This window comes from Zingiber officinale, chromosome 2A, assembly GCF_018446385.1.
Source record: "Zingiber officinale cultivar Zhangliang chromosome 2A, Zo_v1.1, whole genome shotgun sequence".
NCBI lineage: Eukaryota > Viridiplantae > Streptophyta > Magnoliopsida > Zingiberales > Zingiberaceae > Zingiber > Zingiber officinale.
In genome coordinates, this window is record NC_055988.1 from 176338979 (window position 1) to 176358111 (window position 19133).

Consider the following 19133-nt stretch of genomic DNA (forward strand, 5'->3'; position numbering starts at 1 on the left):
ACAAATGTGCATCAAGTCGACCAAAATCTACGCACAAGGGACCAAATATTGCAACTTTTGAAAAACAACTTATGCGATGCACAAGCAAGAATGAAGCAATTGGCCGACATGCATCGTTCGGAAAGAGAATTTGCAATAGGAGATTGGGTTTTTCTAAAACTACAACCATACAAACAAGTTTCAATTCGTCATTCAAACTCTATGAAGTTGTCACCGAAATTTTATGGCCCTTATAAAGTGATAGAACGTATTGGACCTGTTGCTTATCGCTTGGAGCTTCCACAAGATTCTAAAATACACCCTGTATTTCACGTGTCTTGTTTAAAGAAGAAACTAGGCGATAAATTTACTCCTCAACAACATCTTCCTGAAGTAAATTCAGATGGTGAAGTTAAATTTCAACCTTATGCTATTTTAGAAAGGAGACTTGTGAAGAAGAACAATCAAGCAACGGTTGAGCTATTAATTCAATGGGATAATTTATCTATCGATGATGCAACATGGGAATTATATGATACCATTCAAAAAAAATTTCCAGAGTTTATTGATAAACAACCTTGAGGACAAGGTTGTTTTGAAGGGCGGTGGAATGATAAGATCCTTTAATGGATCTATTCAAATAAATCCATTAATTTTATTTCCTTTTTAAAATAAGTTTTAGACTTTTTCTTTTTTATTCTAGATAAGTTTTAATCTGACATTTTCTCATGAAAATATATTTTTATTTTATTTTTCTTTGACACCTTTTATTTTGAAAAGGTAATTTTATTTTATTTTTATTTTAGACCTTTTCATTTTGAAAAGGTAATTTAGGTCTCTATTTAAAGAGACGTTATGTAACTTTGGAACACAAGTAATTTCCCTTTTAATTAATCAATTTCATTTGATTATTGGAGGCCGATCCCCTCGAAGCGATCACCCTATCCCCTTTTCCCTTTCTCTTTCGATTTTTTCACGTGATAGGCTCCTGGGTTCTTATCAACGCCACCCCCTTGCGCGTTCTGCCCTAGACCGTCACTGCCGCCCGACACCATCGCGTGGTCGCCGCCGCTGTGTCGTCGCATCCAACCACAGCGCCTCCAATCGTGAGTTGCTAACGTCGAGTCCACTTCCTTTCCGAGCGTGCAATGCCCGTGTGCCTTCATCGGTGCTGCCCCACCCTGAGGAGCTCGCCAACGCCACTGACCGAAGCCTTCCCCATCTGCCGCCGCCCCCTTTGTCGTGGCCGCGCCCATTCCAGAGGCTGTCTCGGCAGCCACCGTGGTTGCTCCCTTCAGCCACTGTCCCGGCCACCCCAGCCAGCTGCAGCTAGCCTTGGCAGCAGCTAGCTCGATGGCACTATCGCCGGACATTTGCTCCGTTGCTCACGCAAAGGGTTCCTATAGTAGCTTCCCTACTGTCTCGGCCGTCTCTCCCACTGCTGGCTAAGAGCACTGTGCAAGCCATCTCCCTGTCGGCTGCCGGAGAGAAAACAATTGGGTAATGATTGATTAAGTTTTTATTAATCAGTGTTAATTAGAGTTGGATGATTGAAATGATTTATCAGCTAGATACTTGATGATTAGATAAGTTTGTTGTGATTGATTATGAGTTGGATTATAATGTTAATTAATTGGGTTCATTACTTTGTTTAGTTATGTTTGATTTTATAGCTATTTCTATACTTGTCTGTTAGGTACTTGGTGTTAGCACAGTGACACTTACTGAGTGAGTCTTATTCATAGTTGCGGACGATCATGGACATAATAAGGTGGCATTTCAAGACCTGAACCTCATATAGAGAATATGGGTTCTTGTGACACCAACTGATGCCGAGTTGGATGTAGGGGTTGGACTCGCCAACAACCTATTGGAGATCAAGGATTACAGTCTCAAGGATTAAAGCTTCTGTCGGCGGCTGTGGTAGCGTGGCTGTACCATTACAATCATTTCAAGTATAAGAAAAACATGATCGAACATTCCGAGAATTCTCGGAATGTTAGTTCATTCTACGAGAATATAGTTCTGTGGGCACTGGGTTTACCTTTGTCCTACATAATAATTGCACAGTCAAATTTCAAGTCAAGGTGATCCGCAAGATTATTTCTGATGTGAGATACAAGGCTGTTGGTTGTGAGGTGGTCATAACTTCTTTCTCAGTCGGTATAACTTCTTTCTCTGTTGATATAGCTTCATTTCCTTCGTATTGTTAAATTTCGATTAGTTTCCTATTATTCATTCCTTGTTAGATTCTTTAACTATTCGATGGTCACTTTCTATCGCCAAATCCAAATGGTCGCCTCATTCAATTCAATGCACACCAAATGGTCTCCTAATTAATTCCTAATATTTTAGTTAAAACTGCTAAATAAAATTAAATTGGTGTGCATTGAATTAAGTTAGGAGACCATTTGGATTTAACTATAGAAAGTGATCGCCTAATGGTTAGGGAATCTAATAGGGAATGAATAACAGGACAACTAATTGGAATCTAACAATATGAAGGAAATGAAGCTATACCGGCAGAGGAAGAAGCTATACCTGCTGAGGAAGAAACTATGACCAACAGTCTTGTATTCGATATCAGAAATAATCTTGCGGTCACTTTGACTTGAAATTTGACTGTGCAATTATTATGTATGGCGAAGGCAAACCCAGTGCCCACAGAAATATCATTCTCGCGGAACGAATTAATATTCCGAGGATTCTCGGAATGTTCGATTATGTTTTTATTGTACTTGAAATAATTGTAATGGTACAGTTGTACTGTCACAACCACCGACGGAAGCCGCCGTATATACCTCTGATCTTTGGCCATTCCTCTGACTCCATTATTGTTCGTATCCTTTAGCTTCGGGAAAAAAATATGTGGTAAAAACCTAAACGAAGCTTTCACTTCCGCAAATTGGTAAGTTGATGTATGTTTTAAATGATTTTTAATGTACACAAACTAAATTTCTTATGTTGCAATTTATATTTGTTAGGGAGATTATATTTACAACAGAGATTATATGGTTTCACTGTGTACCTCCCATACAGTACCAATGTGGGCTGGCACCGATTACTATCCGAGCTACAGTCTTGGACTATGTGTCCAAGAGGTAATTAGGTCAGTGAGGTAAAATCTATTTTATCTTATCATTTTTTAGTATTTTTACACTAGAAACTAAAAAGCGCTGCGGTAAATGTCATTATGTTGGTGGGTGCTGATATATATTGTTCCAATGATACCATTTGTCTTGATTGTTATCCTCTAGGATCAATTTAGTTAGACGATTTATTTTCTCTCCTCTTTTCTCCTTGGTGACGCTTCCTTTAATTTTCTTAGTCAATCATGGAGAACAAATGAAACACCAAAAAGCAAAGGGAGGGAAAGTACTAGTCAGAGCACTAGAGACAATGAAGAGGTGTGACACTGAGTTAGACAAATTTAGGTGCATAAATATCCTGTATTTGTGTTAATTATAGCCACAGTTCAATTCTTTTAGGATATATTCATCGATACGATGAGTAATCAATACTAATATATACAAGATATCTTAGGAGCTAGAGTTATTTAATGATTCTTAGAAAATTGTGAAGTCGATCTACTAAAAAGTTGATGTTCTAAGTGATGCAACAACCAGTTCGGTTCAGTTGATCTTTTATTGATACATTATATTTAAATTTGGAGGTAATTAAACTAACGGGTGACAAAATTAAATTCTATACGATTAAATCTCAACTGGCGCGTGCCAAATTGTGCTAAAATAAAACCTTAACTTCTTGGAGATGAAGTTAAAAAGAGTATTATATTATTGTTGATGTTGTCGTCTGCAGGTGCAGGGGAGGAAGAAATTCACGAGGCACTTCCAGAGTACTTGCGACTGCATTTTTTGGTTGGCCACAGTTGGTATGAGCTATTCCTCTGTTTTCTTCTCAATTTTTCTTGGAAAATAAGAGGTATATTACTGAGACTCTAACTCTGGATCTTCGATGCTTGATCTCTGGAATTTCTTGTCATGAAATTCGTGACTTATACTGAACTATGCTTTGTTTGGAACTTAGTGGGGATGCATGCAGTTTTCTATTCGTCCAACGTATTTGCTTGTGTTTATTAGGAATTTAGAGGTGAAATTAGAACGTCAAGATATCATGCACCTTCAAGTCTACGATTTGTTAAGAGAAGGATTGGATAATGACGTTAGCATTTAAGAGGCTAGGATGAAGAGCTATGATATTCTTAAGGAAAATTTTTAAGGATAGACACATCATTTAATTTTTTGTAGGTCTCATCATTTATGTGTCTATCCTTAAGAGTTTTCGTTGAGATTTTTTCTTAATAATATTATTTCTCTAAGATGTAATATATTTGGCAATAAATATAAGTAAAAAATTTTAATTTTAATTATTCAAAATAAAAAATATTAACTTAGTTCATTTATTCAGCATAAGACAAAATTGGAAGGGATAAAAAAATAATATCTGAGCCCAGTTTGGATTCTCGGACCTGTGGGTTTTGGGCTCATCAGACTTGTGTACCATTCCTAATTTTCCATAGAAACCTGAAAAAACAAAGAGATGGTTATGGTGCAAAGTACTCTGGTGCACGTACGTCTCACCAACTAGACCTTCACGAGGTCACCCACCAGCTCTCCCTGAGGCTATTAGTATTAGGAAACAACCGTTATAAGAGCATCCACAATGAGCTGTCGGTGATGTGGCACCAAGGAGCCAGGTTCTTTCCTTCTTTAATTAACTTTTTAAAAAGTTTTTCTTAAATGATTTTTTTTAATATTTGTAAAAAAGAAAAAGCTTTAATAAAAGATACGTTGAACAACAGCATGCCTTTTTTTGATTAATTAAATTTTTTATAACAATTTAATTATATATAAGGTAGAATATAAGAAATATATATAATGAAAAAAGTATGAAACTCATGAAATTATTGTTCGAAAAGTTTTTTTTTTTTTTTAATAATGGAGAGATATATGAGGTACATTATTGACGTGATGTGAATGTGATAATGAAAGAGCTCTCGACGAAGTTTCAGGATGTCTTAAGTTATCTCCACGTGGCCTCCATCTATCGTCAGCTGACATTCTACAAAACTGTTGAGGGACAACCATTAGAAGGAATCCTGTTGGCATTATGCCAGGCTGCATTCTAGAAGAGGTGGTGAGTACTAAGTCGGCTGGTTAATATCATAAGTTGATCCTGTACGGGTGAACCTGAACAGGAGAGAAACATGTCTCCTCTGCAGAGTGTAATAGAATGAATTTTAAAAGAATATTGAAGAATAAAGATTAGCCCGTGCGAGGGCTCTCTGGATATTATCACATGTCTCTCTTTCAGTTGAATTAAAGAGTGTAATCAAATAAATTTCATAAAAATACTAATGAATAAAGATCAACCCATATGAGACATTTCGGATATCATCAAACCCTTTGTAATCCTCCACTATTGATTTTTAATCAGTAGTGGCGCATTGTTTAGGACCCAAGGATAGGGAGTCAAGATGATATAGTGGTCAAAGTCAAGAAGACCATGGTAGCAAAAGGGGCCCAACTCCAACATATGCTGAAGGCATAGCTCTCGGTCGACCGGCCACATAGTTGATCGGATTTCCACTTAACGCCAAAGCATGATTCCTAGCCGATCGAGCTCTAAGCCGGTCAGGGCCACAAAGTCAGCCATATTCTCAGGAGTCGAGGCCTTTATATATTTCTAAGGTATGGTTCCCAAACTATTGGGCTATAAGCCGGTCAGGTCTCCCGGGTTCAAAGCCTTTGCAACGTCACGATCCACAGTACATAGCCGGTCTGTATCAGCATAATTGTATCTACAGGACTTAGCTTCGTATTCTCCATGGGCACAGCCCACAGGTCGGCATCAGCTTCCTATGAAATTGGTAATGCTTTATAGCTTGTATTTTGCTTCCTGTTTTACAATAATACGATTATTTTGACTGTATTGAGTCATCTTGTGAGATGCACTTTTGCCGAATATTTTTTCTGTCTAATGAATCACTAATAGAGGCATTGAGTGATTTTATTAGACATAGCTTGACACCTGATACAGTTCTGTCTGTCCAAAGCCTTGTTTGTTTGGTTCATCTTCATAGATATTTAATTATAGTTTGTAGTATTTTGCTTGTTAGGCATAGCTTATAGTAGTTATTTTTCTTCAACTTAAATGGCTTGACTTTCTAGGTCAGACGATCTATTCCTCTAGTGCTTTCTATTTATGAGATTTATCGATCCGATGTGTACTGGGGACCCAGGGATTTGCCCTGGTTTAGCAACTAAGGGAGATGTTGATGTCCATTCAGTTTATGCAACTTCTCTTCCAATTATTCATCTTACCTTCTCTGTCCTCGTATGATCTAGAGCATAGTTGCAACTAGGTCGCCGCAAGCTTGCAGCTGCCTCTCGCGGTGGCTTACAGTGAACATACTATACATATTTTTTACAACTATCTTTCAACTTTTTAATATAATATTTATATTTTGCTTACTTTTAATAGGAATAAAAATAATCTAAAATGGGAAAAAAAACTAAAGCCATTTCCAAACAGTGTGTCCTAACCGAATTGAGATTCTTGTTCGCCATTGTTGGACGTGCTGGAGAGCTCAATCAATTGAGACGATGCCGAATTGAGATCCGTGTACGCCACCGGCCTCCGCCCTCGCCGCCGCTTACACACACTGTATCCAGCAACCGCCACCGCTCCTGCGAACAAAACGCCACCCACCGCCAGCATCGCCTTCTTCACTGTCCTTCGGCCGCTGCCGCTCACCCTCACCTTGAAATACCCCACCTTCCTCTCGTTCGCCGCCACTAGAGTGATCGGGTAGTCCAGTCGATAGCAGTACCCCGACACGTTGTGGTAGATTGCGCCCCAGCAACTGCAGTTCCGCTCGCAAGAGTCTTCGCACTGCTCCAAAGACGCCACTTTTCGATGCGGTGTCAGTTCGTCGTTCGCCAGGTCGACGCCCTGCCTTCTCAGGACGCCGAACACATTCGATCCGGTGGCGCAAAAGTCACCGGCGACGGCCGGCGGGCATTCTCCCTCCTCCCTTAGGCAGCCGCCATCGGCCGAGTTGCAGAGCCCATAGGCGCCGCAGGATGTGGGGATCTCGCAGTGGTCGGCGATCGCCCGGAGATCCTCATTCCAGATGGAGCCGTTCCAGTAGTAAGCGCGGAGGTTGCCGTCGGATTCCAGAGTCAGGCGGCGCAGCCCGGTGATTCGCCGATTGAAGGTGTTGAAGGGGAGCACGTCGACGGGGGCCGTCTCGGTTTGGTACATCCCTAAAAACCCCTCGCCCACCCGCGCGTAAATCGCTCCCCCGCCAGGGACGATCTGAGCCTTGGCTTCCAAGACGCTGTGTTTCCAGTACATAATCGGCGGCGCTCCACCGGGTAAATCCATGTAAAGAGCGAAGTAGCTCTCCCCCAATTTCATCGAGAACCTTCGATCCCTAGAGGAAAGATCGCTAACTGAGGAAAAGTTTTGACCTTGGACGAGTGTGTCGGAGGGAAAATCGAAGCTCTGCCAAAGAACCACGACGGATTCCGCCAACTGCTTCTGCACCTGGATATTCGACGAGTTGAGGAGAACCACCCAGTCTCCGGAATCCACCGGAGCAGTCGACCAGAGCACCCCTGTTTCGTCGTCGGACAAGACGAGGCATCCGTTGAAAGATAGAGAAACGGAGGCGTCCCAGCGTACGCGCCGCGACACGGAAGCGCGCCAGAGCGCCGAGGAGGAGGAAACGTGGAGGACGGCGAGGTTGAGATTCGAAAGCTCGGTGCGGAGGAAGCCGAGGGCGAAGACGCCGGTGGGATCGGCCAGAAGGGGCTGGAACTGGGAGTAGGAGGAAGGGTCGTGGGCGGCGGAGAATCCTCTATGGATCTCGTTAGACGTGGCGGACGCGAACCCGGACGCTATCGTGAAGTAAAGCAACAGAAGGATGGAAGAAGGAACTGGGAGTCGCATTCCGGCCGCCATGGCGGAGGCGAAGAAGGTCACCTCTCTCTCTCTCTCTCCCCCTCTATCTTTTTCGTCGTCAATTTGACCAAAACAAAGATTAGTGGTCGGGTACTTGAGAATTAGTCAACTCATTTGTATTTTTCTTTTTAATTTTAAAACAATATATTCAAATGTTTTTTTTTTTGGGTCTTTCAAATACAAATTTTTTTAAAGTAAAATAATTTGAGTGAATATTATTTAATTTTTTAATAATGTCAAAACACCTGTTAAAATTTCTATTTCACTATTAAGATATTCATTATTATCACTTGTTTAATTATGACTCCTATCCTTTTCTGTAATCAATATGTTTTTCTACTTTCATAAATTAATAGTTTGACCAATTTTTTTATAAAAAAAAAAAGATTTTAGATTTAATAAAAAATTGCATTATACAGTGTGGAGCATTATACATTTTCGTATATACTTCACGGACGCGTGGCGTGCATCTAACGGGAGAGACGAACGTGACTTCTCCTCGATGGACGACACGCACGCTAAAACTAATGCAAACCACCAAAGAGTAACGACTTAATGGCCACCTGCTCGAAAATGATCCAACGCCTCTTCGTTTCGTTTCGTCTGTCGGATCGCGTCACTAACGCGGCTCTCGCGTCTTTGTCCCTCGCCCCGCCGCCTCGCTCTCCTCCTCCTCCGCCCCTTTCTCTGCCTTCTCAACCTCCTCTTTCTTCCGGAGCCGAGCGGCGTCGTTGAGCACCACGACGAATCTGCTGTGCCGAGGACTGTCGCGGCAGACGTGGCGGCGGAGGCATCGGAATTGATGCGGTCGAATGAAGATAGGGCGGAGGAGGATTGCAGCGCGTCGACGAGAGAGGGAATCGCTGCTGGATCCGCTTTCGCTGGCCGCCTCGGCGGTCGTTGATGGCTCTGCAGATGACATGGCACGCGCGCTTCCGAAAGGGGGGCGCCGCCCCTCTCGGTCTCAAAAACCTCGGCAACTCCTGCTACCTTAATAGCGTTCTCCAGTGCCTCATCTACACGCCTCCCCTCGCCCAGTTCTGCCTCTCCTTCCGCCATTCCTCACTCTGTAAACCCTAGCCCTCGCCCTGCCCCATCTGTTTGCCCTAATTTTCTTTCAGAAATTTCATGCAAATCCTTTGTTTGTTTGTTTGGAGAACTAATTATGTTTTTGTTTGCTTTGCAGGCAAGTCGGTGTTCGCGAATCGGGAGGAGTGCCCATTCTGCATACTCGAGCGGCAGATCTCTCGATCCCTCACTCTTGACGGAGCGAATACCACCGAAGCGCCATCCAAGATTCTGAAGTGCCTATCCCTCTTCGCGGAGCATTTCCGCTGCGGGCGTCAGGAAGACGCTCACGAATTCCTTCGCTATGTGATCGACGCATGCCATAATGCCTGCATCAAGATCCACAAGCAAAGTGGAGGTGGTGGAGCCATTGGAGGGGTCGTTAATGTAGATTCTAAGGTGGATGAGCGCTCTGTGCCCAGCACGGTGATGAAGGAGATTTTTGGAGGGGCGTTGCTGAGTCAGGTGAAGTGCCTCGCTTGCAAGGGGGATTCGAACAAAGTGGACGAGATTATGGACATCTGTCTCGATATTTTCCAGAGCAATTCCCTGAAGGATGCCCTAGCTCGATTCTTTCAGCCTGAAGTATTGGATGGCAACAATAAATACAGCTGCAGCAAGTAAAAGAGTCATTAAGTCATTTATTTCTAGCATAAAACTATAAACTATGTCAGATATAGTTATTTGGTTTTTGTTCCTTCCTTTCAGTTGTAAAAAACTATCAGTAGCCAAGAAACAGATGTTTATACTTCGAGCACCAAATGTTCTAGTCATCCAACTTAAGGTGATAATTTTGTTTTTTTTTTCTCTATCTCAAATATACTAATTCTATTACATCGGAATCTTAAAGATAAAATTCATTTTCCTGTAGAGATTTGAAGGCGTACATGGTGGGAAGATTAATCGAAACATTGATTTTGATGAGCTTCTTGGGCTTTCAAAGTTCATGTCCAATACAAGTCAGGTTAGTTTATGCTGCACTTGTAGTTATATTCAATTGTGACAATTGAATGAATTATTCTCAGCAGTAGTGTCTTTATGTAGAGTTGGTAGTGACCAATGTAATAAGCACATAAGTGAAGGTATCCACAACTTCTCTCAAACTATTAGATTATTGCCAATCAATGCCAGTTAAAATGGTCTATAATGCTTTTAGTACCGATAGTTCACCCTACTGCATGTTTTGGATTGTTGGTTTTGTTACCTAACATACCAAGTTGGTTCAGACTTCATAGACTTTATATGGCTTGATCTACTTTCTTAGTTTTGATCGATGCTTGAAAGGTGTTTATAACCCTTGAACAAGCACAAACCAACCCTTAAATACTCATGAGTCTAGTATTCCCCATGGAGTGTTTCTGATATGATTACTGTTTCTTCCATCATTTGTTTCTAGGTCTGTAGTAGCACTTATCTATTAGATAAAATGCATTGTCTCTCAGCAATTCTGGAAAGTTTCCTCTTATGAAAGATATAGGATGTTGATATTAAATTGTCAAAACATCCTATTATGATATACAATTTTTTCTTGATTTAATCATCTTCCCATGTTTCATATTGGAATGTCTGGAATCTTAAGCGTGGAAGATTACTAAGTGGCTGAGTGACGACTTAATAGCAAGCTGGAAGTGGGAGGATGTAGTATTAAGGTTGATCCAGGGCTTAAGCATTGTGGATCATGTTGTTCTATGAATTGAGTTTAAAATTGTCTATGAATAGGACATAAACCTTTAGCATGTGAGTTATAAGATATACATTTCCTTTTAGCGTAGAATTTTGATAGTAATGCTTTTAAATGATTAAATATCTTTTAGACAACATCAAAGTGTTTGTTATGGAAGTTTATATCAATTATTATTAGGGATATAAATGAACTAAACGTTTGTGAGCAAGCTTAGTTCAATTTGGTGAGAGTTGGTCTATGTTCATCCAATATACACAAGGTTAATTAAATGAACAAACTTAAACAACTCATTAAACTAAATAAAGATGCTTGAACACATGTGTTCGACTCATTAATGTTTGTGAATAAAAATTGTGAATTGTTTATGAATAATGTTAACGAACAATATCCACGAATAAAGTTGGTGAACCATATTCATAATAATTTTCTTATTAAATTTGTAAATAATCAAAGAAACTATCAAAATGAACAAACAAACTTGCAATATCAAGATCACTAACAAATCAAAAATGTTTTAAAATGTAAATATTTCAAACAATCAAACAAACTTGAATTATGAGCCCGATGCCATCTAAACAAGCTAAGCTCAAGCCAAGCTTGAACCAAACTTAAGTTCAAGAAAAAGAAAAGAACCCAAGCATGAACAATCTTTCAGTAGCTTGGTTGATTTTAGGCTTGTTCAGTTACTTTACTAAACAAGCTTGAACAACATAAAGCTTGACTCATTTATAGCCCTAATAATAGAGAATACTAATATGATAAGACAGTAAGGTTTATTGACCATTTTGCTTCTTGGACCTCACAACTTTTCTTCCTGCAAACAGAAGGACAACTCTCTAACTACTACATTCTCCGGCAACTACTTCAGAAGATATCTTCTGGTTTATTAGATCTTTTGCAAAGTTTCTCAGTGGTTTGAACAATTAGTTTCCTAAGTGGCATCATTTGGGAGATGCAATAGAGGAAGTATCCATTACCGTGTAGATTACTTGAATTGTATGGGTTGGTATGCCAATTCTCATAGAATTTATCTCCTTTTTTGGCTAGAGCAATGACCAATTGCCCTTCTGCCCTTTCCTGGTGGGCTATGAATATGAACCTAGAAAGTGTAACCTTTAGACCAAGCAATTTTATCAAGGCTATTCATATTTCTAAACTTGAGTTATTAAATCACAGGATCCGGAGCCAGAGTATGGTCTTTTTGGATGTATAGTACACTCAGGTTTCTCACCAGAATCGGGACATTATTATGCTTACATTAAGGTAGCAACTTGTTAAATTGCATATTCAATCTTTGACATTCTATTGGATGTGTATTAGCGATAACTTTATTTATTCATGTTTTATTTTTTACCTTAACAGGATGCTTCTGGTCGATGGTTCTGTTGTAATGATGCCCATATTTCACGTTCAAGCTCACAAGAAGTTTTATCTGAGAAGGTTTACATGCTTTTTTATATACGCACTAATTGTTCCCCAAAGACAAACAAATCTGCTTTGTCTTGCAATGGATTCAAACCTTCTATTGTAAATGGTAGCAGTGTTGAAAGCCAAAAGACTGCAGAAACTTTAAAACCAATGATTGCTAATACCAACGGGGCATCTTCTACGAATAATGGTTCTGCATTGCTGAAGAACAGTGAAGCTATTTCATCTCCACAATTTAAACCCATTAATCTGAAGAACCTTGAGACAAAAAGGACTTTGCCAAATGATAATGGGTACTTTAATATTCAGAAAAAAAGAGCTATTGGGGAAGACACAACAACACATGCATGTAATTCCCTTAGTGAAAATAAGATGTTACAAAAATTTGAGACATTGACAACTTCTAATTTCGATGCAGTTAATGTGGACGTATCTTCTGATATAGTCAGGCAACAAAATAAGCATGCGCCTCTTTGGCCAAATGGAAATGGGTGCTCTCATCCATCAGATAGACACCTAAACACAGAGGACACTGAGTCTGCAGCAGCTATAAGAAAAGGTTCTAGTTATTCCAGGTCACCTAAACTGATGATTGATAAGCATCATAAAGTTTATTCAGAAGTACACAATATGAAAAGCAGAGAAAATCCAGATACGAGCTCTAATGGTTCCACTGCTTTGCCAAGGGAAAATAGCTCAAGCAAGAATCAGTTGTCATGTGAGAAAAGGCATTCTCGAGAAATTGAAAAGTTCAAAGAACTGTGAGTATTTCTTCTTCGATGATGGAACTAAGAAATTTTAGTTACGATAAACCATTCTAGCTGTTGTGCCCCGTTTTTCATTTGGTAGTGCCATTGTTTGTTCCATCATAAACCAAAAATATATACTAGTTGGAACCAGGTGTAAATATTTTCCATATTGTTGGTGCGTACTTATCTCTGCTTATCATGATACTGCTTTCTAGGCTCTCTGGAGAAGCCTCTTCCGAATTGCACTCTTGTGGATGGGTAGATAAAGTTCAAGACTTTATGCGAGCTAAAAAAAGACAGTGCATGCAAGCCGCAGACACGTCTTATGATAAGAGTTTGATAAGGTAAACATCTGCTGTAATTTTGCAAACGTGAATTAGGATATCTATTTAGGAATATTTGCAATTGCAAGATGATATTGTTTATTTTACACACTAACTCTATTGTGACTGTGCTACTACTTAATGATGCCTGTTCTGATATTAACATGTTATATTCATGATTTGTTCCGTATGTTACTGCTGTATTTATTGTCAATCTGATGGTTGTAAAACATTTTTATAATTATTTGATTGCTACATACAATGATTCAACACAAATACAATGATTTTGCTTTGCCATCTTAATGCAGGAAACAATTGATAAGTGATGCAAAGAAGACTTTCATATTGCAAATTCCCGAATCACTAAAGGAGCGCCTCATCGAACGCCTCAGATCTTTTAGTCAAGAAACACGTCTTTTGGATCCTTGAATATGGATTAAGGTACTGTTCCTAGTACCCAAGTCTGCAACTTTGCATCGAAAGTCTGTTTTTTGTTTTTGTAATGTATATTTTGATTTGTAATTTATCTATCTCAAATCTAAATAAAACTTTGGTTATCCAGTCATACTATGCTGCAACTGGATGATGCTTGGACATAAGATGACTGTTCCAAACTCAAAGGCTTACATGCGGCTATGATTATATATTCTTTCAATACCAGGAGAATGTCAAATTTTTTACGGTAAAACATCACCTTAAGTTTCTAGTTTTTCAGGTCTTCATTAGTAACTCTTCTTCCCTCCATCAGTGAGATTCACAATTTTGGCATCGAAGATTTTTTTGTACCGTTGGAGGCGTCAAATGCAGAGTTACTCACCCCATGTAAAATATGCTTTTTGTTAACTTTGCCTATCATCTCTTAGAGGAACTCCGTTTCGAGGATCTCCTTTTAGATATCTTGAGCTGTTGAATGTTTGAATATAATGAATGCAATCATTAAGCTACATCAAGTAAATTCTCCATTTCTGCTCTCTTCTCTCCCTGTTGGGTCGTAATGTTTGTATGCTCACCATTTTAAGATCATTCGAACTAATTTATTGAAGGCCTAGTTATTAAAAGAGAATAATCTCTGAGAAACATGATTAAGCGTAATGTCCTGGGTATTTTATTTGTTTTGTTGCGTATTAAAAATCTATTAAGTGAAAAGGATGGTTGTAATGGGTACATTGGAGATGACCAGGAGGATTGTCCTTCCTCCCAATAATAATTATTCGGATCATTTAAATTAGTCTTGATTCATCCTATCGGACTTTGTGTTGTTGGTAGAAATTATTAGGTGGTTTTGGAGCATTCAATCGTTTTTTCCTCGCCAAAATTATCTTCCAAATGTGAATAATAATAGATTATGAGATTGCGCCTTTTTCTCTTCTTAGACTTCACGAGAAACGACCCTTGAAATTGTGGATAGATCATACACGTCATCGCAAAATTTAACTTTTTATAAAGTAACCAAAAAACTCCATTGAAAAAACAGGTATAAATGCTTGACTTAAATTTTCCTCAAAAAAAAAATCCAAATTAAAAAAAGAGTAAAAATACAAAATAAAACAAATCAAAAGAACGTTTTTTTTTCAAACAAGATAATTTTTTTTATTTTTTATTCAAAAGGACACCCCCACCAACTCTCTACAGGGTCAATATAAAATTATAGCTGTTATAATAATTTTATAATTATTATAATATAGATTTATCTTGTTCAATGATATTATTATGATTTAATAACGTAAATTTATTTTATTCATACAATTTACTAATGGAATTGGACAGCAGAAATGATATTATGGAAATGTGTACCGGAAGGTGATGTATTATTTTACAAGCAAGTTGAAGTTTGCTCATATAATTGACTAATGAAACAGAAATAATAATTTGAAAATATGTACTGGAAGGTAGATGTATTATTTTACAAGAAAGTTGATGGGATGAATCACCTTTTGATTAAAAATAAAAAAGAACGTTCTTTCGTCTTTGAGGATTTGGGAAAAAAAATACACAACCTTTGCCTTTTGCTAAAAACAAAAAAAAAACACACACCTTTTTTGATTCATCCCGCGATGTCATATCGACACACGTTTGACTCCAACTGCTATCCGCCATTCTCGACCTGCTCCTTAAATTTAATGCCAACAAACCACAATCCAAATCATAATTTATAACAAAGTAAAGTAATCCTCACTACGACGACGACAACAACAACAAAATTGAAATTCAAACGAATATGTTCGAGAAGATATCACAAGTTCATCGAGCATAATTCATACAAGGAGAGGAACCAGGAACATAATTTACATTTGTACAAGGTTTTGCATTTTATTGTGTCATCATATACATATCAAGCATACAGAACCTGAGCACTGGATGGTGTCAAGTCGCTAAACTCCAGCAGCGCATCCACTTCTCGCCACCGAACAGCAAACTTGTGCTTCTTTGTTCTTCCGTCGGTGCTATAGAAACCCTCATCGTCCACTTGGCCTATAGCCACATGAAGCTCTCGACCAACCACCACAATCTTTGAACCAATGGAGGTTACCGACAGCGGCTTGTGAATTCGGTCGGGCATGGAAGCTCCGTCGACAGTGTCCCAAGAGTCTGACTCGGGGTCGTAAACCTTCAATCTCATCCTCTCGAGCTCACAGATCACAAACAGATGCCCGGAAATGACAACACTGGAACCCGTCCACCCTTCTCGCATTCCGGGGGGCATCGTCTCCCAAATGTTGATTTTTGGATCATAGACCTGCCCTCGAGGGAACGACACAAATGGCCATACACAACCTTCAATCACATGCAGCCTGCCGTCGAACACGGCAGAATCATAGGAGGCCATGTTCATGCCCATTCTTGCAATGGGACACCAATTCCCGTTGACGGGGTCGAGTGCCTCGGCCGAGTCCAGCTCGAACTGGTCCGTGCTATACCCTCCGGCGACATAGACCCGTCCATCAATCACTCCTCCCGCGAAGAACGATCTCGCAGTGAGCATCCGACTCATTACTGTCCACCGGTTTCGATGAATCTCATACTTCAACACCAAGTGGAGGGGACAATCCATGTCCGAGACCAGTCCCCCGCAGACAAGGAGCGTGCCGTCCGGTGGTATGGCAATGCACCCGAACCCGCGAGGACAAACGCGATCCCGGCACGGCATGGCCGGAATTGTGTGCCAAGACAAGTGAGTGAGGTCCAAGACCTGCCATTGGATCTTCCCAGTGCACCTGTGGAAGGCCAAGGTGAAGAGCCAGGGGTCACTGAACCCTAGAGCCTTCCTCTGGCTAAAGAAGCACTCTTTGTTGGCAAGCAGCCGGTGCCACCGCCGGCAGACAAGACGACACGACACATGGGAGGCCACGGGGAGCCTGAGGAGGCAATTCAAGGCGACATCATCAGGAAGGCCAGGGATTAGGGGAAGTGACTCCGCGGCAGCCTCTTCGGACACTTTCGATGTTGCCAGAGCCGGAAAAAAGGGCAAAGGTGAGGGGGTCACGGCCAATCTAAACTTAGGAGTCAACTTCATTTGGGAATCCCCAAGCTTGTGCACAGGAGACAGGTGGGATGAAACCCTAACCCTACGCATGTCTGCCTACCCTTCAAGATTAGAGCAACAATCCAGAAATCCTGTCCTTGATCTTGGAGCTCCAAAAACCCTAATTTCTTTTCTGAATCCTCGACAAGAACACTCTCTTCTTCAGTCAACTACTACCAATTTGAGGTCAACAAACCAGAAATTTCAGCAACCCTAAATTCTTCGAGCAACATAGAACAAGAAAACCACATAAAAAGGCGAACCTTTTAAACTGCTGCTTCTAACTTTAGAAAACAAAAATTGCAGCAGAAAATAAGAGGAAGGGATCGAATCTCACAGGAAAATGAGAAGGCGGAGGCTCGTGGAGGATCAAAATTACATCTTGAGCTCTTCTTCGTGCCAAAGGAGGGATCTTGATTGGAAGCGCGATCGAACCTGGAGGAAAAGGGGGAGAAGGAAAATGCCAACGGGTTTGTTGAAGTTGCTTTCTTGCTTGAGCTGTCTTATTTATATTTATGACACGGTCTTATTGTTTGTGCCAAACAAGTCGCTTTAGAAGACAATTACAATGGAAGAAGATTTATTGGAGAAAAAAATATATAAAAATATAAATTCAATTTACTTTTATTCATTAAAAAAAATTATACATTTATAAATTTATTAGATAACTACTAATTTTAAATATATTAAATCTAGATCCTTTTATTTTTACTACCTCATCATATTCTATTTCCACAAACTTTTATTCTTATCTTAAATTATCACCTTATATTTATCTCTATCCTATCACGAAGTCTCATCCTTATCAAGAATTATCATATTGTCTCATAATATTCTATTAATAATTTTATCTTTATCAATAAAATTAAGTTTAATTTTCATCACCCTCTCTTAAATTTGATTTTGTGACTCCAAGTAAATTGTGTATCTTGATAAAGTCTTCAAATTGGAGAGGCTTGGTTGATAAAGTCTTCAAATTGGAGAGGCTTGGTAAAAATATCAGTAACTTGATCTTAAAACTTTATGTATTCCACTTGCACCTATTTTCTTGTAACACACTCTCTGATACAGTGATAGTGTGTATCGATATGCTTGATTTTATCATGAAAAACTGATTTTTTGCTAGTATTATTGTAGACTTGTTATCAACTCGAATCTTGGTTGTCTCTTCTTGTGGTAAATTTGGCTCATTCAATAAATTTCTGAGTCAAATAGCATAACAAACACATGAAGTCGCAGTCACATACTCCACCCATAAAGAACACAAATCCTATAGTGCTCTTTCTATCATCCATATTTCCATCTCAATCACTATCACTATATTCTTCAAATTTGAAATAGTTAAATGTTGAATAAAGCAATCTAAAATCTGTCGTACCTTTAATATAGTGCAAAATTCTCTTAACGATCTTAAGGTGGGCGGTAGTTGGAGCTTTCATGTAACGGTTAACAAGTAAACATCATAAAGGATATCGGGCTTTGTGCACGTTAAGTATCGTAAACTTCCAATCAAGCTATTGAAAAATGTTGGATCAACTTCTTCCCCTTCATCATGCTTTGATAACTTGACTTCATATTCTATTAAGGTATTTATGAGCTTACTATTATTCATCTTAAACTTTTTTAATATCTCTCTTGCATAAGTTGCTTGTGAGATGAAGATTCCATCTTCCCTTTGTTTCACTTCGATGCCAAATAATATATCATGAGCCTAATATCAGTCATCTCAAATTCCTTTATCATTACTTCTTTGAATTCTCCAAACATACTTGGATTGCTTCCTGTGAAGGTCAGGTCATCGACATATAGGCATACAATCAAAACATCTTTATCCTTACTCATTAGCACGACCTCGTCTATATCCACGTTGACTTCTATTGTTATTGAAGCTTTGCTTCCTATGAAGATTAGGTCATCGACATATAGGCATATAATCAAAACATCTTTATCCTTACTCATTAGCACAGCCTCGTCTATATCCACGTTGACTTCTATTGTTATTGAAGCTTTGCTTCCTATGAAGGTTAGGTCATCGACATATAGGCATATAATCAAAACATCTTTATCCTTACTCATTAGCACAGCCTCGTCCATATCCACGTTGACTTATATTGTTAGTGAAGCTTTCATCTTTTTTTATTGATTAAAAAGCCATCTTTAGGAGTTGTTGAGTAATTTTTTAATTTATTTTTTTCTTTTTTTCATGGACTTGTAATGAACCCAGGAGTTGCTCTATCATCATGACTTATAGATCCTTAGTCTCTTCGATGATGGTTGTAATGATATCAAATTTTAAATCCAATTATCGAAGAATTTTCTCAATGATATTTACTTCTTCTAGATTCTCTCTATTCTCTTTAGTTGATTAAAAATGGTATAGATTCTAGAAA

General features: G+C 39.2%; 3 protein-coding genes across 6 annotated transcripts; 1 reads left to right on the forward strand and 2 right to left on the reverse strand.

Annotated features, from left to right (window-relative positions):
- Positions 1 to 6326: 6326 nt before the first annotated feature.
- On the reverse strand, positions 6327 to 8027 carry LOC122040325 (PAN domain-containing protein At5g03700-like). The gene has a single exon (XM_042599647.1). The coding sequence runs from the start codon at positions 7966 to 7968 to the stop codon at positions 6541 to 6543; it is 1428 nt and encodes a 475-aa protein (XP_042455581.1). The 5' UTR covers positions 7969 to 8027; the 3' UTR covers positions 6327 to 6540.
- A 510-nt stretch (positions 8028 to 8537) lies between these two features.
- LOC122043442 (ubiquitin carboxyl-terminal hydrolase 25-like) lies at positions 8538 to 14192 on the forward strand. Of its 3 annotated transcripts, none has more exons than XR_006129503.1 (10): positions 8538 to 9037; positions 9155 to 9656; positions 9745 to 9820; positions 9908 to 10000; positions 11897 to 11983; positions 12083 to 12909; positions 13113 to 13241; positions 13529 to 13661; positions 13783 to 13902; positions 13969 to 14192. XR_006129503.1 is itself a non-coding variant. In XM_042604044.1 (10 exons), the coding sequence occupies exons 1-9, from the start codon at positions 8872 to 8874 to the stop codon at positions 13647 to 13649; spliced, it is 1932 nt and encodes a 643-aa protein (XP_042459978.1). In that variant the 5' UTR covers positions 8539 to 8871; the 3' UTR covers positions 13650 to 13661; positions 13783 to 14192. The 3 variants fall into 3 exon arrangements, 2 of the variants coding, with proteins under 2 accessions (XP_042459976.1, XP_042459978.1); XM_042604044.1 differs by having other exon boundaries at positions 8539 to 9037; positions 12083 to 12497; positions 12567 to 12909; positions 13783 to 14192; XM_042604042.1 differs by having other exon boundaries at positions 13783 to 14192.
- Positions 14193 to 15369: 1177 nt separating this feature from the next.
- LOC122043443 (F-box/kelch-repeat protein At1g30090-like) lies at positions 15370 to 17238 on the reverse strand. 2 transcript variants are annotated; one of them, XM_042604045.1, is made up of 2 exons: positions 17081 to 17237; positions 15370 to 16963 (listed from the first exon to the last, which is right to left on the reverse strand). In XM_042604045.1, the coding sequence occupies exon 2, from the start codon at positions 16792 to 16794 to the stop codon at positions 15553 to 15555; it is 1242 nt and encodes a 413-aa protein (XP_042459979.1). In that variant the 5' UTR covers positions 16795 to 16963; positions 17081 to 17237; the 3' UTR covers positions 15370 to 15552. The 2 variants fall into 2 exon arrangements, with proteins under 2 accessions (XP_042459979.1, XP_042459980.1); XM_042604046.1 differs by having other exon boundaries at positions 15407 to 16956; positions 17081 to 17238.
- Positions 17239 to 19133: the final 1895 nt, after the last annotated feature.